General features: G+C 43.3%; 1 protein-coding gene across 2 annotated transcripts in view; it reads right to left on the reverse strand.

The window, feature by feature from the left end:
• Nucleotides 1-21,639, reverse strand: part of KCNH8 (potassium voltage-gated channel subfamily H member 8) — a 157,501-nt gene that overhangs the window by 75,596 nt on the left and 60,266 nt on the right. For both annotated transcript variants that reach the window (XM_082193317.1, XM_082193316.1), the window contains exon 3: nucleotides 13,724-13,855. In XM_082193317.1, coding sequence (XP_082049443.1) covers nucleotides 13,724-13,855 — 132 coding nt within the window. The remainder of the gene's footprint in view (nucleotides 1-13,723; nucleotides 13,856-21,639) is intronic.

Consider the following 21,639-nt stretch of genomic DNA (forward strand, 5'->3'; position numbering starts at 1 on the left):
CCCAATGTTTCTGTATGTTCAGAAAAATGAAATGTCATTTTCTTCTCCTGCAGCTATTATCTTAGTACAGGCAATCCATGAGGGCTAGAATTCAGCATTTGCTTGTTTTCCAGCTTTCAGATTTCTAATTGTGGTGCTGATTTTTTATTTCATTTTACACAATGGCCAACTGAGGTATCATTTATACTGCCCTCCATTCAATGCAGTTGCCATAGCTTCAGCAGAGTATCTCTGGGTTTATCCTTGTATAAATTAGCGCAGAGTTTGACCTATATTCGATAAAATGCTGGGGTCATCTGAACGTACTGTGACACAGCATGACACACACCTACAACCTGTTCTGGAGAATGATCCTGCTCTCGGAAAGACGATAGTTGCTGCTATACAGATAACCCCACAAATATAAAGCTACTAACTAGGAATGAGAGTATCATCATGAATCATATCAATGTGTAAAACACTGTGACTGCAAGAGTTCAGTTATCTGTGCAGTAGGCACCAAGGAACTCAATGTGAGTTGGGCTGTGAATTGCCTATTGCCCATTAATCAACACAGAGGATATGCCAACTCTGTCCACATCATCTGTGATGCTCCTCTATTTGAACACCTGGCGGGACCCTCAATGTCGCAGGAGGGTTCTGAAAACACATTACTTGCCTTGAAAACAAATGCTGTGGATCGGAATAAATGTGTATAGAAATAATTTATACCACACTAACAGTGCAATCCTGTAATACAGAGCTTCCCAAACTTTTCATGTTGGTGACATGTTTTTTAGACATGCAAAAGCAAAGCGGAGATTAAACTAACCCTTTTCCAGCCCTGGGAAGAGCACAGGGAGTGTTCGTGTGACATACCTACATATTGCATCCGACACACTAACGTGTTGTGACACACAGTTTGAAAAGCTCTGCTGTAATATGTCTATTCCAAAGCAAGTCTCATTGAGTTCAACAGGACTTGCTCCCAGGGAAGTGGATACAGAACTTCAGCCTTAAGAATATATATCTGTTCACACACTGATTGTGTGTAATTATTACATTAATTGATTTATTTGATTTGCTGCTCACAATTCCAACTTTAGCATCTCATGAAGTAGGTAATCACCTACAAATGTCCAGGCTTGTTCAATAAAAGCATTTCAGGTACAATGGGAACAATTTGGTGATTATTATTTTTAATGAAGTCTTGCACCCTTTCCTCAAGTAATTGTAAACTTAAACTTGTTGCTAGAAATGAAAAAAGGAATTTGGGGAGCTTCAAACTAAGCTGTCCATCAAGCAAGTGTAATTAAAATCAATGCCAAATATACAGATGAGGTGAAGAAAACCCAATTAGCACAGCAAGAAATCAGCAATAGATAAAAAGTGCATCTTGACGTCTGCACAAAAGAAAACAGCGAGGCTTGATTCCTACATGATTGATGTGAAGGCTTAAATGGAAAGCAAGTCCATTAATGAGGCAACACAGAGGGGCAATCACCTCTCCCTAAAATGATTCTGGACATGTTTTGTTCACCCTGCAGAGCTGGCTAAGGAGCCTTTTTTATCACTGCTGTGAAACCCCCAAAGGCTTTTCTAGCATCATGCCATCTACTTGAATGCACTGGTTTTTATTTTTACAGCTTTTTTTGCGTTAGAATGAACATCCTAATCTTCAAATCATTATAAGCCACTGCTAAATACAAGGTATTTGGATGGAATTCTCACATTGGAGAAAGCACCGGCACACTCTTCCTGAATTCACACATTTTATTAACTTTCAGGGCCACTCAGAGATTAAGAAGAGAGGCCACATTCTATCAGAATCACCCCTAACCAATGCCTTTCTTCTCTTTCCTCAAAAGCATCCAGAAAAGGAATTCACTAACTTCCATAGGCAGCTTATTTCATTGCGGAAAGAAACAAAGAATTACAAATCATAGGAATCCAATGTAATTTACACTGGGGTAAAATATGCTGGCTTGCTGGGTCCAGAAGATGATAAATTCTTCTTGAGATAAATGTCTTCTTGAGAGACCAAATGCTTTGGTTGCCTCTAAACAAAAACCTGCTCCGGAACCAGAAGATATTAGCAATTATCAGCCAGTTGCTAACGGACAAGGTGTTTGAAAGGCTGGTAGTTGTCCAGGCATTCTTTGGATGAGCCTGAGTTTCCAGATCCATTTCAATGGAGGGAGGGGTTTCAAGCAATCCCAGAAGACTCCTTCTCAGATCCTTGGCATTATGCCATGGGGTCTGTAGGGTTCCATTTGGTCCGCCGTGCTAGTTAACATTTGCATGAAATCACTGAGAAAGGCCATGCAAAGACCTGGGGTGAAGTGTTACGAATAAGTGGATGACACTTAACTCTATTACTCTTTTTCATCAAATTGAAGGAGTGCTAAATCAATGCCATCAATGCCAGGCTAAAGTACTGTTGAAGGACACATTGGCAATCCTGCGCTAGATAGCGTTGAACTCCCCCAGAAGAAGCAGGTTCATAGCCTGGGCAATGGTCCTTAATCTGTCACTGTTACCAGCACGTAAATTGCTTCTGTGGTTAAAGGCTATGGAAGGCTGGCTAATTGTTGGAACGAGAGAAACAGAATGGAATATCCAGTGCTTTTTTTCCTTTAAAAAATGCTTAGGGGTACTCTCATTTTCCTACTCATATTGAAATACTACCTCTCCATGAGGCCAAACTTAGATTCACAAAATGTTTAGGGATATGCGTACCCCTGCATACCCCCCCCCGAAAAAAGCACTAGAAATATCCTAGAAGCAGTCAGGGTTCCAGCCAGTCAGCTGGAACAGGAACACTTTATGCAGCAACATTTTCTTGTAAGTCCCACCTGTAATGATACAAATAGTCACTGGAATAACACAGTGAAGGAACCTAGACATAATTCTGTGATTTATGCCGCAGCAACAGCTAGAGCTATACAAGAGAGGAAAAAGAGGGATTTAACAGTATTTCCAGAAAGCCACATTTATGCAGAAAACAGGTGAATAATGCCTCTAATATATCTCAGGCAGATATGATTAAATAAAGAGCATTGCATCGCAGACTACAAAAACTAGGGCAGCTTATCTCTGCATTACTCAAAACAAATGGTTTAAGGGGCAGGCCAGGTGTCAGGGAAATCTGAAACTGATATAAATCTGATATAAAATCTTATACAACAGTTGGGAAGAATGGTGCCATATTTTTGAGCTAGTTTGCAACAGTGTGCATCTAATAAGGTAAAGGTAAAGGGACCCCTGACTGTTAGGTCCAGTCATGGCCGACTCTGGGGTTGCGGCACTCATCTCGCTTTATTGGCCAAGGGAGCCGGCGTACAGCTTCCGGGTCATGTGGCCAGCATGACTAAGCCGCTTCTGGCTAACCAGAGCAGCGCACAGAAATGCCGTTTACCTTCCCGCCAGAGCGGTACCTATTTATCTACTTGCCCTTTGACATGCTTTCGAACTGCTAGGTTGGCAGGAGCTGGGACCGAGCAACGGGAGCTCACCCCTTCGCAGCGATTCGAACCGCCGACCTTCTGATCGGCAAGTCCTAGGCTCAGTGGTTTAACCCACAGCGCCACCTAATAGTTTTCTTGATTTAGGTGGCAGCCATAAATATTAAGTCAAAACAGAAAACATGCTTCACACACACACACACACGCACACACACACACACACACCAGACATTGTCACCAGAGGCTTCCTTCTCAACCATGAAGGGAGGTCCTGGAAAATGAATGTGTACAGAATGTCACTGCTTATTTATGTTCATTTAGTCCACATATTAAGTCTAAAAAGAGATAGCTTATACTTGTGGTTCTTGGATACAATCTCAGGGCTGCCACCTAAATCATAATGTCCTGCTTCTGGAGGCATCTGATTGCCCGTGGTTAGCAGGACTGGCCAAAAACCTTTTGTTGCCTGAAGCGAAGTACAAGACGCGGCTCCTCTAATTCTACTTACAGAAGAATACTCCAGGACCAACAGTTGAATCTTACTTCAGTACCAAACCTTGAAGCAGCAAGCCAGATTAGGGTGGCCAGAAGATACCATGTGGTGCCAAAGGGCAATGGCTGGTGGCTCAGTAGGAATAGCTGAGATTGCTACTGCTGGTCCTAAGCATATGCTACCTGAGGTGGTTGCTTCACATAGCCTAATGGTAGACTTGGCTTGGATTATTAGAGGGGAATGTGCTGGACTGATTCACCTAGGAAAATTCCTGTGCTTTTTGAGGAGATTTCACCCCTCCCATTGCAAGAATCTGCTGATTTTCCAGAGAGGAGGGGGCGGACTGTGCTTGCTACTTATTCTGCTCCAGGCTCACTTCAAAGGGGAGATTGAGTGTTATCTCTGTGTAGATAAGGTCGCTGCAGAAAGCAACTGTAACACTCAGTGCAGTCCAGCGTCTCCATTTGTATATAGTTTGTATAGTACAGGAGCTGTTAGTGAATAAAAGAAGATACTCTTCAGCACTGTCGTCCGAGTGATTTATGCTCTGCTATACTCTGCTGGGCACGGCTGTCTTCTGGAAGTGAGTTCGGTGCTCACAGCTCTGAGTTGTGAGTCCACAGCACTTAGACCTGTTCCTGCAGAAGAAGGTCTCTGGAAGTGCTACGCCAGCTCGCCTGGCCCAGTCGGGGCTGAAGTGGTTGACCCCAGTCGGTGGCACTGGCTCAAGGGCGATGCTGACACTTTTATCACAGATTTGGCCCAAGTTCTATTGTGAAAACATAGGTGCAGGTGGCACAATGGATTCTGATTAGATAAAGCATCGCTGAAGTGTCTCTCAATAGGGTATTTGAGGCCCAAGTGGATCTGGGTCAAGTCTGAAGACTTAACCAAACAGCGGGAAGAATCCTTACCCTAGAGCACAGATGAGGAATATGTGATGCTACAGATGTTGTTGGACTCCAACAACTCCCGGCCACTTGAATACCAGAGGTGTCCTATCCATGCCTTAGAGTAAGAACCAAACCTCACCCATATCCAGAAAAGTGCACTAAAATGTAGTCTTTTTTAAAAAAAAATAATGCTGTGTGAGGGTTCAAACCCTACCAATGTGAGTGCAGTCAGAACTGAATGACAAACAAGGTCTTGAGTTTCTTTTGAAACATCAACATGGAGGCTTGCAAATAGACTTCTCAGTAGGCTATTCTAGATTTGCATGGCCTTATTGAAAAGGCCCTGCTGTTATCAGTAAATTTTCCAGAAACATGTGCAACATGATCCCATTGAGTTCAATGCTGTTTAATCCTAGGGTGAAAGGGTATAGGGTTGCAGCTCAAGTTTGTTGCTTCACTGATTTCAGTGGGAACTTGGTACCATGAACATAGGGCTCGTCCACTGTTCCGCTTGTTCTATGCCCCAAAAGCACATATCTGAGAGGTTTCCACTTGTCTTGTGGGTCTGAGTGGTTTTTCATTGGTCTTGCCGCTTTCCTCAGGAAAACCAGCTGCTTATCGCTGAATTGGAACAAACATCAATTCGCAGAAAAATCTAGAGATGTTTGTTCCAATTCAGTGGTAAACGGTAAGTTTTCCTGAGGGGAAGTGGCAGGACAAGCAAAAGTGTATACAATCTCTTCGTCTAGATGCAACTCAATACTTTGGTAGATATTATGCTTTACTTTTATTGTATTTTAGTGGGTAGTCTGCTGCCCTGCTCCTGCTGCCCTGAGCGCGGGGCTTGCTGAAGCAGAACGCTCCGCACTTCGGGCAGATATCCGCAGCCTAGGGAGCCTCTCCCTAGGCTGCAGATAGCAGCCTGCTGCCTGGAGCGTGGGGCGCGCTGAAGCAGAGTGCCCCGTGTTTTGGGCAGACATCCACAGCCTGGGGAGCCCTGTGGGAGTTCCCACAGGGCTCCCTAGGCTGCGGATAGCAGCCTGCTGCCCGGAGCGCGGGGCGCGCTGAAGCAGAGTGCCCCGTGTTTTGGGCAGACATCCACAGCCTGGGGAGCCCTGTGGGAGTTCCCCCAGGGCTCCCTAGGCTGCAGATAGCAGCCTGCTGCCCGGAGCGCGGGGTGCGCTGAAACAGAGCACCCCGCGCTTTGGACAGATATCCTTTTCTCCTCTAAAAACTACGGCAGGTGCATTTTTTAAAGCTTGGGCTTCCCCCGCGGCTTGGGGGGGATAAAATTTTTTTTCTTTATTTCCCCCCCAAAAAACTAGGTGTGTCCTATGGGCCGGTGCATCCTATAGGGCAAAAAATACGGTATATTTTTATATGTGTTGGAAGCCACCCAGAGTAGCTGGGGAAACCCACCCAGATGGGTGGGGTATAAATAAAATAAATCATCATCATCACCATCGTTGTCATCATCATCCTAAATACCATCCCTCAAACCCAAACAAATACAAACCAAGTTTTAGCTCATTGGAAAGATGTTTGGAAATGTATTGGTAGAAATAATGAAACTAAACTTAACGTACAGGAGACTTTATTGCTTATGAGGATCAGGCAGTGCTGATCCAAGCTGATTCTGGGTTTATATTCTAGTTCAAACTTATCAGCTCGGACTCCTGCCTCCCAAAAAAACCTAAGGCTCAGCTCTGACACAAGCTCCTGAGATCGATCACACCTTTTAAACTCTATTAAATCCTTAATGGATTGAAAAAATCCACCCCCGAAATTGAGATTCTCAGCATTCCCATTACTGAAATTTGCACCAAGCTCAACTTTCTGCCCCATTCTAAACCTCTGACCAACATTCCAAATTTTGTGAAAACCTGGACCTCAGAAGCTCAAAAGAAAACCTAAGCCAAATAAAAGCACAGGACAACATAATGTTGCATTATTTACGGTACTCTATGTCCAGAATGTAGGTGTCACTGGCACATAATAGTGATTGAGAACAGATGGCTATAGGGTAGCCATGGTGATAATCATACGGCCAGAATAGTTACCAGCCTATATTTATCAACCAGCCTATATATCAACACCAGGCCTATATTTTATTCAGAAGATGAAATATTTGCACTGATTCTACATTCTGTCATTCTTTGAATGCTGCAGCAAAATCCTGCCATCATGCTTTCCACTGTGCAAAGAATTTCCTTTGACTTGAATGAATTTTCTCTGCACAAATGCTGCTGCAATTGAGCAGATTCTGTGTCTTTGCATACAGTTGGTTCAGCTCTTGAGTACATTCCTCTGTTTATTAAGTGACCTTTCTCATCTGAGAAAATGTATCTATCCTGCAGTGAAACTTTAGTCCCTGGAAGATGATAAAGATTATCCATAATTCAGGAGCAAAGCCAGGCATTCAATAATAGTTATTTGTTGATTGCTTTTCTAAGAAATCTCAAATCTTATAAGTGTGCCTCACTTGTTCTCAAAGGGCTGAAGCAATGCAGGGAAGTCTATAGGCACAGATTGCCACAAATGAGATCTTCCATAGTGGTGCAGGTTTGGAAAGAATCTGCCACAATAATTGGGTGAACAAGTCTTTATAAAAACCTGTACCACAGAGGCTAAGCATCTTTCCAAGAACTTCATAATCAGCATGAACTGGTGAACCCATGCAATTTATTGTCCAAGATGTGCAGAGGTTCACCTATGAATGTCAGTTGCTGGGGAACAACAGTAGGACAGGTCCATTACCTTTGTGCTTTATTCTTGGCTTTAGAGGGGTATCTGGTTGGCCACTTTAGGAAAGAAGATACTGGCCTTCTGGTATCAGCTTGCAGAATCCCCCTTATGTCAATAATTCTTCTTATGTAAGTAAGTGGATATGCACAACGCGGGTGGCGCTGTGGGTTAAACTACAGGTTGGTGGTTCGAATCCCCGCCATGGGGCGAGCTCCCGTTGCTCAGTCCCTGCTCCTGCCATCCTAGCAGTTCGAAAGCACGAAGTGCAAGTAGATAAATAGGTACCACTGCGGCAGGAAGGCAAATGGTGTTTCTGTGCGCTGCTCTGGTTCGCCAGAAGTGGCTTAGTCATGCTGGCCACATGACCCAGAAGCTGTACGCTGGCTCCCTCGGCCAGTAAAGTGAGATGAGCGCCGCAATCCCAGAGTCATCCACGACTGGACCCAACAGTCAGTGGTCCCCTTGCCTTTAAGTAAGTGGATGATGGTTGCCTAAAGCTTCATCTGCTAACCTATTTATTTATAGATTACGCCCCAATCCTTTCTCAGGTACTGTCATCTCATGAACCACACTGTGTCTGTGATATCTGGGTTTGATTATTATTTTTGAGTGGGCATCTATTTAAATTAACACTAGGGATGGCAGAGAAATTTGGTTCCGTTAGGATTTTAATATGAACCTACCTACTTTGCACCTTCCAAAATAATATGTGAACAGAAAATAGCTTTCCTTCAATATTTACTCTTCTCCAGATTTTGTGATAAGGTGTTCTAAAATGTGTATATTAGGGGAAAGTGTGCATCAAAATGCATATATCAGTGAAATAACATAGTGTTTTATATTAGGATGAATTGGTTGCGGGATACGGGTGGCGCTGTGGGTTAAACCACAGAGCCTAGGACTTGCCGATCAGAAGGTCGGTGGTTCAAATCCCCGCAACGGGGTGAGCTCCTGTTGTTCGGTCCCAGCTTCTGCCAACCTAGCAGTTCAAAAGCACATCAAAGTGCAAGTAGATAAATAGGTACCGCTCTGGCGGGAAGGTAAACGGCGTTTCCATGCACTGCTCTGGTTCGCCAGAAGCGGCTTAGTCATGCTGGTCACATGACCCGGAAGCTGTCTGCGGACAAATGCTGGCTCCCTCGGCCAATAAAGCGAGATGAGCGCTGCAACCCCAGAGTTGGTCACGACTGGACCTAATGGTCAGGGGTCCCTTTACCTTTACTAAATTGGTTGCAAAAAGGTGGATATCAGGCAAATTGCATATAAAATGTGTATATTATGAGAAATTTGCATTAAAATGCTTTTACGTTTTTATTAGGATTTTTATTTTTATTTTTACTATGAGTAATGGTGGATATTTTTGAACACTGTGGGTAAAAGAGCAGGCAATTACTAGAGGAATGTCAGCAATAAGTAGAAAGGCCCAGGAAGGGAAGGGAAGCCAGGGATCCTAGGCAAGATGAGAGATGGTGATGTATAGGTGGTCTAGGATGCAAGGCATGATATGTCTATTTCCACATTTACTTGCTCTTTTCAGTCTGGCCCACACAAACATATAAACAGCAGGATAAATTAGATCAAGGAAAGATGTTCCCAGTGTTCATCTATAAGATCAGGAAGTAATTAATACATTCAGTGATTCAGCTAAGATTACTTTAAATGTGAACACAGTTGACAAAGACGTAACCAGTATTAGAATCTTTCCTATGCATTACTCAACATAATGCAAGGGACTGAAATAACCCTTGCCAGGCGGTGACTGCTAAACTTTCATTTGATTCTTTGAAAGCAAAACAGTTTTTCTAAAATAGCACAGCACATTTTCTGCACGCTGTGGAAGAACCATCCTTTTTTGTCAGGTTATGCTAAATCTGGCGACGAATAGTGTCTCAAAGCAGTATTTGATTAGAGGATTTAAAAGGAGAGAGAGAGAGAGAGAGAGAGAGAGAGAGAGAGAGAGAAGGTTGATTGACTTTTAAATGCATGACACAGAGTGTTATGGAAAACTCTTTGTTTGGAACCTAATTAGCAGTGTAACTTGTGGATAATTGAAAAGTAATTTACTGCTTCTTGTTGAAAGTTACAAATTTAAATATCACTTGTGGAAATTTGCTGTTTCAAAATAATTGCCATGCCAATAGTGTACTGAATATATGAGCTGTTTTGTCAACTGTGTATAGACTACTCTTTGTGGTGAATGTAGGGGGCCCTGCTGAGGATGTAGAGCTCTACAATTCCACCTTTCTAGAATTCCGTCTCCCATTGCTGCTTTCGCAACATTCATATCATAATTGGCAACTGTTGATGATGATGATGATGATGATGATGATAATAATAATAATAATAATAATTTATTTGTACCCCGCCCATCTGGCTGGGTTTCCCCAGCCACTCTGGGCGGCTTCCATAGAAACCAAAAATACACTAAAATATCACATGTTAAAAACTTCCCTGAACAGGGCTGCCTTAAGATGTCTTCTGAATGTCAGGTAGTTGTTTATCACTTTGACATCTGATGGGAGGGCGTTCCACAGGGCGGGCGCCACTACCGAGAAGGCCCTCTGCCTGGTTCCCTGTAGCTTTGCTTCTCGCAATGAGGGAACTGCCAGAAGGCCCTCGGCGCTGGACCTCAGCGTCTGGGCAGAACGATGGGGGAGGAGACGCTCCTTCAGATATACTGGACCGAGGCCGTTTAGGGTTTTAAAGGTCAGCACCAGCACTTTGAATTGTGCTCGGAAACGTACTGGGAGCCAATGTAGGTCTTTCAAGACCGGTGTTATGTGGTCTCGGAGGCCGCCCCCAGTCACCAGTCTAGCTGCCGCATTCTGGATTGGTTGTAGTTTCCGAGTCACCTTCAAAGGTAGTCCCACGTAGAGCGCATTGCAGTAGTCAAAGCGGTTAAACCCAGTTCGTCTTTTAATCTGAGTCTCAATTGCTGCTTGCGTGACTGCAAGGTGTCCAAAGGTAAGGTGAGTAAGCAGTTTATAAAATTATGCATCGCATGGAGGAAATGGATGGATAAAAGTTTTCCTCCCTCTCTTATAATACTAGAATTCATGGGCACCCAATGAAGCTGAAGATGTTGGACCACAGCCACGTCTGAGTATTCCGATCAAATGATCACAAATGACTTGAAGGCCTTTTCATAAGTTCCAGCCAAGCACACACACCAAATCTTGGCAGGACAGAAAGAAAAAGACTCTAGAGGAGCTCAACATCTAGTCATGCTTGAACAGGACGACAGTTCTGTAGAAGGCAGTTTTTTCAAGTAACATGGTCCCAAGTTATTTAGGACATTCATTAAAGGTCAAAGCATCCACCACCACTTGTCCTGTCCTGAAACTTAATTGAAAATATGGCAGACAAGTAATCAGACCCTCCCAACAGAGTGCCTTTTCCTATATTGCATACTGGTAACAGAAGTTAATTTCGTGGCTGCTGGTGACAGCAGCCACGAAATTAAAAGACGCCTGCTTCTTGGGAGAAAAGCAATGACAAACCTAGACAGAATCTTAAAAAGCAGAGACATCACCTTGCCAACAAAGGTCCGTATAGTTAAAGCTATGGCTTTCCCAGTAGTGATGTATGGAAGTGAGAGCTGGACCATAAAGAAGGCTGATCGCCGAAGAATTGATGCTTTTGAGTTATGGTGTTGGAGGAGACTCTTGAGAGTCCCATGGACTGCAAGAAGATCAAACATATCCATTCTGAAGGAAATCAGCCCTGAGTGCTCACTGGAAGGACAGATCCTGAAGCTGAGGCTCCAATACTTTGGCCACCTCATGAGAAGAGAAGACTCCCTGGAAAAGACCCTGATGTTGGGAAAGATGGAGGGCACAAGGAGAAGGGGATGACAGAGGACAAGATGGTTGGATAGTGTTCTCGAAGCTACCAGCATGAGTTTGACCAAACTGCGGGAGGCAGTGGAAGACAGGAATGCCTGGCGTGCTCTGGTCCATGGGATCACGAAGAGTCGGACACGACTAAACGACTAAACAACAATACAAGTTCCAGAATCCCCGGTATTCTGTCAGTTTCCTGCTGGGATTTCTGGAACTTGTAGTCCTCAACCCCGTCAGGTAAGGACAGATTACACTGGAATTTAGAAGTGCCCAGTGCTACTGCTTTCCCCTTTTTCAAATTTCTGGGTGTTGGGCTAGGGCAAGGTTCTGGCAGCTCATGGGATCAAGGCAAGCATAGCCCTGTAATTCACAGCAGGCTTTGTGAAAGTCTGGGTTCAGCTCAATTTTGTCCTTTTTCTTGCAGCATCACTGGTATCAGGGTTTTAGACTTGTAGGACCAGGAATCTGTAAGCCTGGTGTTGTTGTCTAGTAGCCAACTGTAAAGTTCAGTCCTTTTACAAAAGTGAATATGGCAGGAGTAAATTAGGCAAAAGGTTGAAAGAGTGAGGATGATGTTTCATCAACAACTATGATGGTGTGGGAAAATAAATAGGCATAAGATTTAGACATAATGAAGAGTCTGCACCAGAATAATAATATCCACATCGGTAATCATAGCTGGCAGATTACTGTGGCAACCCTAAAAAAGTTTTTATTAACTATTATCCCCAAGAAATTATTCTCCCCAGTGTATTGCTGCTTAATGAAATCAATTTTGTCTAGCTTTTTCTTTGCCCCTAATAGAAATTCAGCAGCAGCCATAATAATAATTATAACAAAAACCCGGAAGGTACATAGTAGAACCATAAATATTTACAGAAATCTTGATAATGTGTAACTGAATTTACCTGGCTAGCATTACTCATCTGAAAAATAAGGCTTTGGAAAACAACAATAATATTTTCTTTTCTAAACTATTCTGTAGTTCACAATTCTATCTATTTTTCCTGGGCACTCCTTGTATTTTATAAGCATGCAACTGAAAATACTGAATATTGGCAAGGGTCCAAAGAACCATTAAACTATTTTCATGAGCCCAAGGGATATTTTTGCTGCATTTCTTGAACATGGTGTTGCTGTCAGGAGCTCGTCCTACTCTCGAGTAGGACCCTAGCAGATACACATGCCCGACTAGCATGTTCTCTGCCTCCTGGTCGATCGTTTGGGAGCTTCAAAAGCTTTCTTCTGCCCGAACATCACAGCGACTGATGCCAACAGACATCAGCACACTTAGGGATCCGCAGAGTCTTCACAGGTCAGATCCCATAGAATTAATCTGAGTCTTGAAAAAGCATACAAAGTTGAAAGAGAAAGTAGGAAAGAGAATTACTCTCCTGACATCCTTTTTCAGCTCTATGGGTTTTTCAAGGGAAAATCAATAACCAGCTCATGACTAAAGGGACCGGGAGATGTGTGGGTGGTTCAGAGGTTTCATTGATGCTGCAGAAAGATGTCAAGGGCACCATAGTGCTTACAGGCACCAAGTATTTGCACCCAGGAGAATTAGGGTAGCTACCCACTTCTCCAAGGCGCTGACTTGCCCCTCACATTGAGGGGACCCTGCGTTGTGTGACATGATTTGCATGTCAGGCTCCCTCTGTGTGTCCCACCCCTGCCCGGCATGCAAGTGCTGCCCAGCGGGCAGCAGGGGGGTGGCGGCCCCCTCAATACTGAGGGGGGCTCAGCCCCCTACCCACAAATATTGAGGAGGCTGAAGCCCCTTCTGCCCCCTATAGTTGGTGCCTCTGTCACACTTACTTTCAGAAACAGATGGAAACTAATGCCAGCCCTCCTGGTGTCCTAAGCATGGTCTGAGGACACATGATATGGCCACATTTCTGAAGGTAAGCAAGTCTGGGTCTGCTCAGGGATGAATAGGAAACCACCTTGGAACGCCATGTAAGCTTCCTTGAGTAACATGATGGGGGGGGGGAATGTGCGATATAAATGTACTAAATATTAATTATGGTGTGATTTCAGCACGGAACTACTGCTGGACACATGTGAACTAAGCAATTGTGATACATGGAGCAGAGTCTCCTGCAATTCCAACAGTAAACAAGCAGTAAAGTTCTAATTTTCTAGGCTCAATATGGTTACAACACTGCAAATGACATAAATTCATGACATACCTTTTCCACTGAGTTAGAGCCTAGTCACTTCTACAGTAATGTACATTTTTCACTCTTGTTTCATGTCACACTTCTCTGAAAACATGTCCCCTTTTATTCTGGAAATGATACGAACCTTCTTTTTTATCTTCCAGAGAAACCTTCACTTTTGTATCCGTTATATCTTTGAAAGAGGATAGAAACAGAACTACATCGCCTTTCTCATTCTTAATAGGGACAATGTCCAATAGGCACCAAAATGAAGACCCTGTAGGGGGGGAAAGAATATATTTAATTCAAACAGCAATCTTTTCCCTTCTTTGGTAGAAAAATATATTTAAAGAATGAAAATTACAAGTAATGCAATTGTAAAAAATACCAAACCAAAACACCCATAACTTATCTAAAGGGTCAATAGTCAGGAAATCACAGATGTTCAGCTCCTGTAAATCTCTTTGCATCATCAGCTGAAGCTCAGTAATTCAGCTTCCTCTGAAAGCAAAGCATTAATTTAAATGCAATATGCATCTACTGGGATCATTAATAGTCTAATGAAGCTTTTTTATTTTTCTTACATGGTATTTCCCTTTTAACTTGGCTTGTGTTTCCTATTTTAAAGAAATGTGCCCCCCCCAGTATGTTAAGTTTGGCTTATTAACCTCCTTTATTCACTATCAAATGCCATTACTTTAGATTATGCCATCTCTCCCTCCTTGCCCTCCCCCTGGCATTGGTTACATTCCTGGCGTCTAATGTATGACTCCACTGTTTCAAAGACATTAAAACTAATCACACTCTGCCTTAAAATAGAAACTAAAGCATAGCTCCTCAAATCTCAGCTGTTAAATACAGGCAAGTTGAAACTCATTAAATGCTTGATTTCTACACAGGAGAATATCTGATACCCCTCTGCCTACGGAAATTACTGTGATAAATGTCTTCTGTGCAGTGTGTTAATTGCACTATGGCAGCATGGCAGGATTGTTTAAGCACACTAGTTCAAAATGCATACAATTACATGTATTTAAAGTCACTAATTTTTTCCTGAATAAGTATGATGTATTTAATACGCTGGCTGTGATTTTTATAGTCATACTACATGCTACTACTTAACATGATAAATTGTAGCAAGTTGCCATCTACACAAATATTTTATGCAGCAGGAGGAAATGACAACACTCCCCAGTTATTTCCAGCAATATGCCTCGTGTGTTGAGGTAAATGGAATTCACGTACCAAGGAAATCGGGTCTGAATACACAACTACTAGACATACATTTTGGAAAGTGTCTGCCAAGGCAACAATAATAAATCATAATAAAATGCAGTCAGGGCTCCTTGGGATTTTTCAGGGTAAAATCCCCCCTGCTTAACCTCAGGTGAGTAATTTGTGTGTTCCTGTGGTAGTCTATGCAGGGCTTTTCTTTTCAGCTGGAACCCAGTTCTGGCACCTCTGAGGTGTCCATAGTGAGTTCCGGCACCTCTTTTTCTAGAAAAAATAGCACTGGACTATGAGGATTCTGACCCAAAGAAGGAGCAACCAGCTGGTTTAGGAACACCAGTGGTGCAACCTTTGGAGGTGCTGAACTGGGACTCTGACACTGAGCTAGACTCAGGGCCTGCTAACCAGGAGCTCCCAGGATCCATAGACACACAATTTAGCAACAAGCACTGATCCAGGTTTGCCAGTCAGATGGTCGGTGGTTCGAAGCCCCGCGATGGGGTGAGCTCCCGTTGCTCGGTCCCTGCTCCTGCCAACCTAGCAGTTCGAAAGCACGTCAAAGTGCAAGTAGATAAATAGGTACCGCTCTGGTGGGAAGGTAAACGGCGTTTCCATGCGCTGCTCTGGTTCGCCAGGAGCAGCTGAGTCATGCTGGCCACATGACCTGGAAGCTGTACGCCGGCTCCCTCAGCCAATAAAGTGAGATGAGCGCCGCAACCCCAGAGTCGGTCACGACTGGACCTAATGGTCAGGGGTCCGTTTACCTTTACACCTGGGGTTTCACATACTCCAGTGTCAGTTTTCCAGCGCAGGCAGCATGGAAGGCACGTTTCCATGCCCATTGTTCAATCTGGACACTGTGAGAAGTGAAGTTACAGGGAACCAGGCACAAGGCCTTTTTAGTTGCACCTGCCCTGTGGAATGTCCTCCTGGCAGTGCCAGATTAGGTACTGGCCTATGGGCCCTACACCTTTAGGGGCCCCATGACAATGGATCAAATAATATTGTTTTGGTTTATTTAAATTTTTGATTGGTGAAATAAAAAACTTATTAGGAGATAATTTGCAAGCCCCCCTCTGCACCCCAATTTTGACTTCTTAGGGGCATCCACAGCATTTAATCCAGCACTGCCTCTTGGCAGATGTCAAAGAGTTAAACAACTATATAATTTCTCATAGGCATCTGAAGGCAGATCAGGAAGCTTTTAATGTTTGATGCTGTGTTTGTGTGGGAAGCCAACCAGAGTGGCTGGGGCAACCCAGTCAGATGGGGAGTAAAAGAAATATTATTATTATTTATTATTAAAGGTGGGAGCAGACAGAGAGACTATAGAGCACTAGACTTTAGGCTAGAGGATTGCTCCTAGCAACAGGGTATTCCATTGCCCATACACAAGAAGGTCTCATAGACTAGGTATAGGCAGATCCATCAGTTTATGTTTCTCTGTTTCTCATTTTTTCAAACATCAGTTCTTCACTTTTCCCTATCAGTTTGCATTTAGAACATAATAAAATATGGAACAAACAGAAGACAAATTAGGATTCAATACCTTGGCAACGCAAACTGTTTGACCATATAATAATGATAATAAACAGAAGCAGCATTTATTTACAACTCTGAGAAGAAAACACATGGTTCTATTTTATCTTCAAAATTATTATTCCAAAAAAACAACAATAAAAATAGACTCTTTCAACAAATCTCTTAATTTTTCTCCTCAAGTTACTTCTTGAGAAATGAGTAAATTTTAACCAGCAATGAATGAATGGATTTATTATAATCACTGACTTGTTTTACATAAATGAAACACGTAATAGTTAACACTGTTTAAATAAAACAGTCAGTTGCAGCTAAAGCAAATAAACCACCAACATTAAAATAAACTAGGACTGTAGCTAAATAAGATGCATGTTAAACTGAGCAGTTCAATGTCTCCGAATTATTATTTTTCCAGTCTGGATTGTCTGTGTGGATTTCTAGTGTTCTGGAATACTCAGTTCTTGCTGCAGCAATTAATTCTAAATCATCAGTGTCAGTGTCTCTCTTTTTAAATATGCCAAAAGAGTTATCTTCAAATGAAGCAGAAATGTCACATCCTGCCATTTCCTTAATTTTATTTAGAGCTCCTCTCTAACCATAGCAGGTGGTGAGGCTGCCTTGCTCGCACCTTGGGAATATGGCGGGTTGCTGGCAGCAACCGAGAGGGGAAGGTATGAGGCAGTGGGAGGTCAGGGTGGGGCAGGCGCTGCATGGAAACCAATCCAATGCTTTTAATGTCACATCTGCACTACTCCATGCTGAGATCTCTTTAGAAATGCATACCATATTTTTCCATCTATAAGATGCCCCCATGTATTTTTGAGGACTCCAATTTAAGAAAATGGGGGGAGATATTATCCGTGTTATAAGACAAGCCCAAATTTTGAACATTATTTTAAGTAAAAATACAGTCTTATACACGGAAAAGTATGGTATTTATAAAAAGTAAGGTTCATGAAAAGTTTTAAATTTAATAAAATGCTCACAGATGTTTTGATGGATGAAGGGGCATTAGGATCGTGTATTGATCTTTTTTGAAACCAACCTTAATTTGGCAACATTTCCTATATTCTTGTTTTATCTGTGCTGCAATATCAATTGGGAAAGCATGTGTCCTCAAGCCCTGTGCCAGATCACGATTCAAGGCACTGATTTTTTAAATTATTATTTAATATTGTTCATAGCATGATGAACTTGCAGTAATAGTATTATTAAAATAATACAGAACATACATGCTAAATATAAGCCAACATCAATGACGTAAGAGAGAGAAGATACCAGATTCACCGACAAGCTGAAATCAGATTAAACCTCTGAGGTACTAGCTGAAAAAAATCAATAACTTTTAGTACTTGTTGAATGGTGGAAGTCAGAGACCTTCACATTGTCATTGTTTTCACATCTTTACTGGTTTCCTTTTTTTAAGATTCTAACACATAGGAAAATAACTATGTTAAATAAATGCAATTATTTGTACACTACTAGTGTGTGAGAAATCCAGTGGCTATGGCATTTCAAAGGTGGGGGGGGAGAGTTATTGTTTTTTAGAAAACTTTTCACAATAAATAACTTCCTTTGCTTCAGCTAATACACACAAAGGACACTGCCTCTGTCAATAATCACTGTCTTACTAAGATCTCCTTCGTAGATTTATATTTATGCATTCTGTTTATTCCCCTTAGCTACTTTCTGGGAAGAGAGAGATCTCACCCCATCTTTGCAGTAAGATCCTAATGTTAAAAAAAACCCGCTTGAACATCCTCAGGCCTGTGAACTCAGTAGGGGTAAAACGAGACAGGAGCTGGTGGATTTAATATTATACAATGTCACAATATTTCTTTTGTATCAAAATTCAACCAACACAGAATCCTTCTCAAACCAGGTGAGCACAAGCCCTTGAAGCCAAACTTATGGAGGCCACACGCCAGCCAGGGGCAAAGACAGCAGCAAAGTGGGCACAGCAACAAAATTTACTTCCACATCCCTCTCTATCCTCCAGCCAGGCAAATAGGAAGCACGATGTCAGGCTGCAGGGAATCGGATCCCTCCCCCAGAGGCAGTAAATAAGCAGATCAAACAAAAGGAGTGTTCTTACCAGTTAGTTTCTTTAATAATCACAGCGAGAAGGAAAAGGAATGCATACCTCTCTAGAAATGGCGTTGCTCCCAGTACAGGTTTACCCCTTCCATCCCCATTAATCTACATCACTCCTACATTGGGTAATCTGAGCTTGCTGCTGAGCTCTCTGTTCTATCATTCTCAATGCCCATCTAGTCTTAGGCGAAGGTGGGTCAGGAATGCTGTCCAAGGACACTGAATCTGCCAACTGTCTCTCTCCTGGTGTTTCCTCTTCTAGCTGTTCCTCACCCAGTATTTCCCAGCTTTCCCCCTCTGGACTATGCCCCTCTGCAAACCACTGTTCTAAATCAGTACTGTCCTCCTGCCCTAGGGATGGTTTAGTAGAAGGGGGACAGCCCCACCATTCCTCCCCAGTCCAGCCCCTGACACATGATTAGAGTTTGAGGATGTATTTGTAGCCAGGCAAAAACACTCAAGGATGCCAATGAGGGTTTGGCCTGAGGATAAGGGGTGTGTCCTGAGGAAGGGTATTCCCAAGAGCCAGGCAGAGAGGCCTGGAAATAACCCTTGATTTCAGTAGCAGATTTCATCCTCAGCTAAATCTCCCACCCTCTCCTTCTGCATCAGACCATAGTGAACATAGAGTAGGAAGTGAGAGATCCCACCTCCTCTTCACTGCCTGCAACACATGGAAAAATCAGGAAGAGTTTTCCCTTCAAGACAGGGATCAGGAAGAGGATGGTTAACTTCGGTTGGTGCCATAGCACATATAAGATCACACCAGGATGTGGCAGGTTAGGTTTCCTCAACATGACATTCAATACATTGAATTTCTGCCTGCTAACATTCTGGGGATGAAGCTCCTAAAGGTGAATTGTAGCAACAGTGACATTTTACACAGAAGAAGCTGAAAGCTGGCTGCGGTAGTCATCTTTGCCACATGAAGTTCATAATGGGATTTTACAGCATGGTGAGGAATTACATGCTTAGAGAGTATTATTCTTCCAGATTTAGCAGATGAAACTGCACAGTCATATCATCCAGCCAGAAATTGTTCAATAAAAGGAATGTGAGTAACTCTCAACTTGTAAGTTATCAGGTTGTATTTGCTGCTTTTAATACTGCATATAACCACAGAAGCCCAATTCATTCTTTCTTTCTCCCCTCACTCTCTCAATCTCTCTCTCTCTCTCTCTCTCTCTCTCTCTCTCACACACACACACACACACACACACACACACAAAATGCAGAAGGCTAAACGGGAGGAAGGCTGTAACTTTTGATCTCATTGTCGCCATGACTCCAACCCAAGCATGCTTACACTTTGCTAACTCTCTCCCTCTGATGTATGCACATTTGGCAATCATCTGACATGGCTGGGCTGCTGGCTGTACTGCCATAAGCTCGTCCATGGGCTTTAATAGGGCTTAATAAATGGAAATTAGTGATGTATTTAAGTGAGAGCTGGACCATAAAGAAGGCTGATCGCCGAAAAATTTATGCTTTTGCATTATGGTGCTGGAGGAGACTCTTGAGAGTCCCATGGACTGCAAGAAGATCAAACCTATCCATTCTGAAGGAAATCAGCCCTGAGTGCTCACTGGAAGGACAGATCCTGAAGATGAGGCTCCAATACTTTGACCACCTCATGAGAAGAGAAGACTCTCTGGAAAAGCCCCTAATGTTAGGAAAGATTGTGGGCACAAGGAGAAGGGGACAACAGAGGACAAGATGGTTGGACAGTGTTCTCGAAGCTACCAGCATGAGTTTGACCAAACTGCGGGAGGCAGTGGAAGACAGGAGTGCCTGGCGTGCTCTGGTCCATGGGGTCACAAAGAGTTGGACACGACTAAACAACAGATGGAAATACCTTTGTTACTTTTGGAAGGGCTGATACATATACAGCAACTAATAATGAAAAATACATAGTGTACTGTGTGGCTTATGGTGTACCCTGCCCCAGTACACACCTGACTACAAGCAACCCCCTGTTTGCATGGGAGTTGCATTCTGGGTCATCATGCGTGGCAGTGAAGCACACATAAGTCTGCTCTACCCTGTTATGCCTCTGCCCCATTCTGCTTCCTTTTGTGGCCATGATGCACTTGTGCATGACAATGCATCAAATGGACATGGGTAAATTGGTTGTTGCCTGCATACAATGGATATATGTGTGAAGGAAGCAACCCATCACCTGCTACAACTCTGGGTTAGCTGTTCAGTTGGTACAGCATGAGACTCTTAATCTCAGGGTTGTGAGTTTGAGCCCCATGATGAGCAAAGGATGCCTGCCTGCATTGCAGGGGTGGTGGTGATAATAATAATAATAATAATAATAATAATAATAATAATAATAATAGTAGTAGTAGTAGTCAGGGAACTGACATTGGAGGGAGAGGCGAAGGGGAGGCTCTCAGACGATGCTGGCGAAGGACCCAGCAGCAGGGGGAGAAACAGCTCAGTAGAGGGGGAAGCCAATCAGCGCAACACCAGGGATGAAGGGGGGCAGACGGGGGAATTGGAGAGAGGGCTCCAGGACTCTTCACTGGACATCACTGAGGAGAGCCCAGGTCCTCCGCTACCCACGCCTTCCCTGCGCAGAAGACTCCCGCGCAGTGAGAGGAGGAGGAGACTGGGTGTCAAACAACTTTTATGTTGGAAGAAGTTCAAGAAACGCCCACTGACGGATTCTGCCAGTGACTGAGGCAGCCACCATGAGAAGGGGCTGTGCAGTCAGAAAGTTTTAACAAGGCAAATTAACCGAGAAAGGCACCAGCTTATGCACGAGTAACTCATACCTATTACAATAATAATAATATTTATACTCCGCCCAGCTGGCTGGGTTTGCCCAGCCACTCTGGACGGCTTCCAACAAAAGATTAAAAATACATTAAAACATCAGTCATTAAAAACTTCCCTAAACTGGGCTGCCTTCAGGTGTCTTCTAAAGTCAGATAATTGTTAATTTCTTTGACATCTGATGGTAGGGCATTCCACAGGGTGGGCACCACTGAGAAGGCCCTCTGCCTGGTTCCCTGTAACTTTGCTTCTCGCAGTGAAGGAACCACTAGAAGGCCCTCGGCGCTGGACGAAGAAGAAGAAGAAGAGTTTGGATTTGATATCCCGCCTTTCACTCCCCTTCAGGAGTCTCAAAGCGGCTAACAATCTCCTTTCCCTTCCTCCCCCACAACAAACACTCTGTGAGGTGAGTGG

Source organism: Podarcis vaucheri (assembly GCF_965113315.1).
Source record: "Podarcis vaucheri genome assembly, chromosome: 12".
NCBI classification, from domain to species: Eukaryota; Metazoa; Chordata; class Lepidosauria; order Squamata; family Lacertidae; genus Podarcis; species Podarcis vaucheri.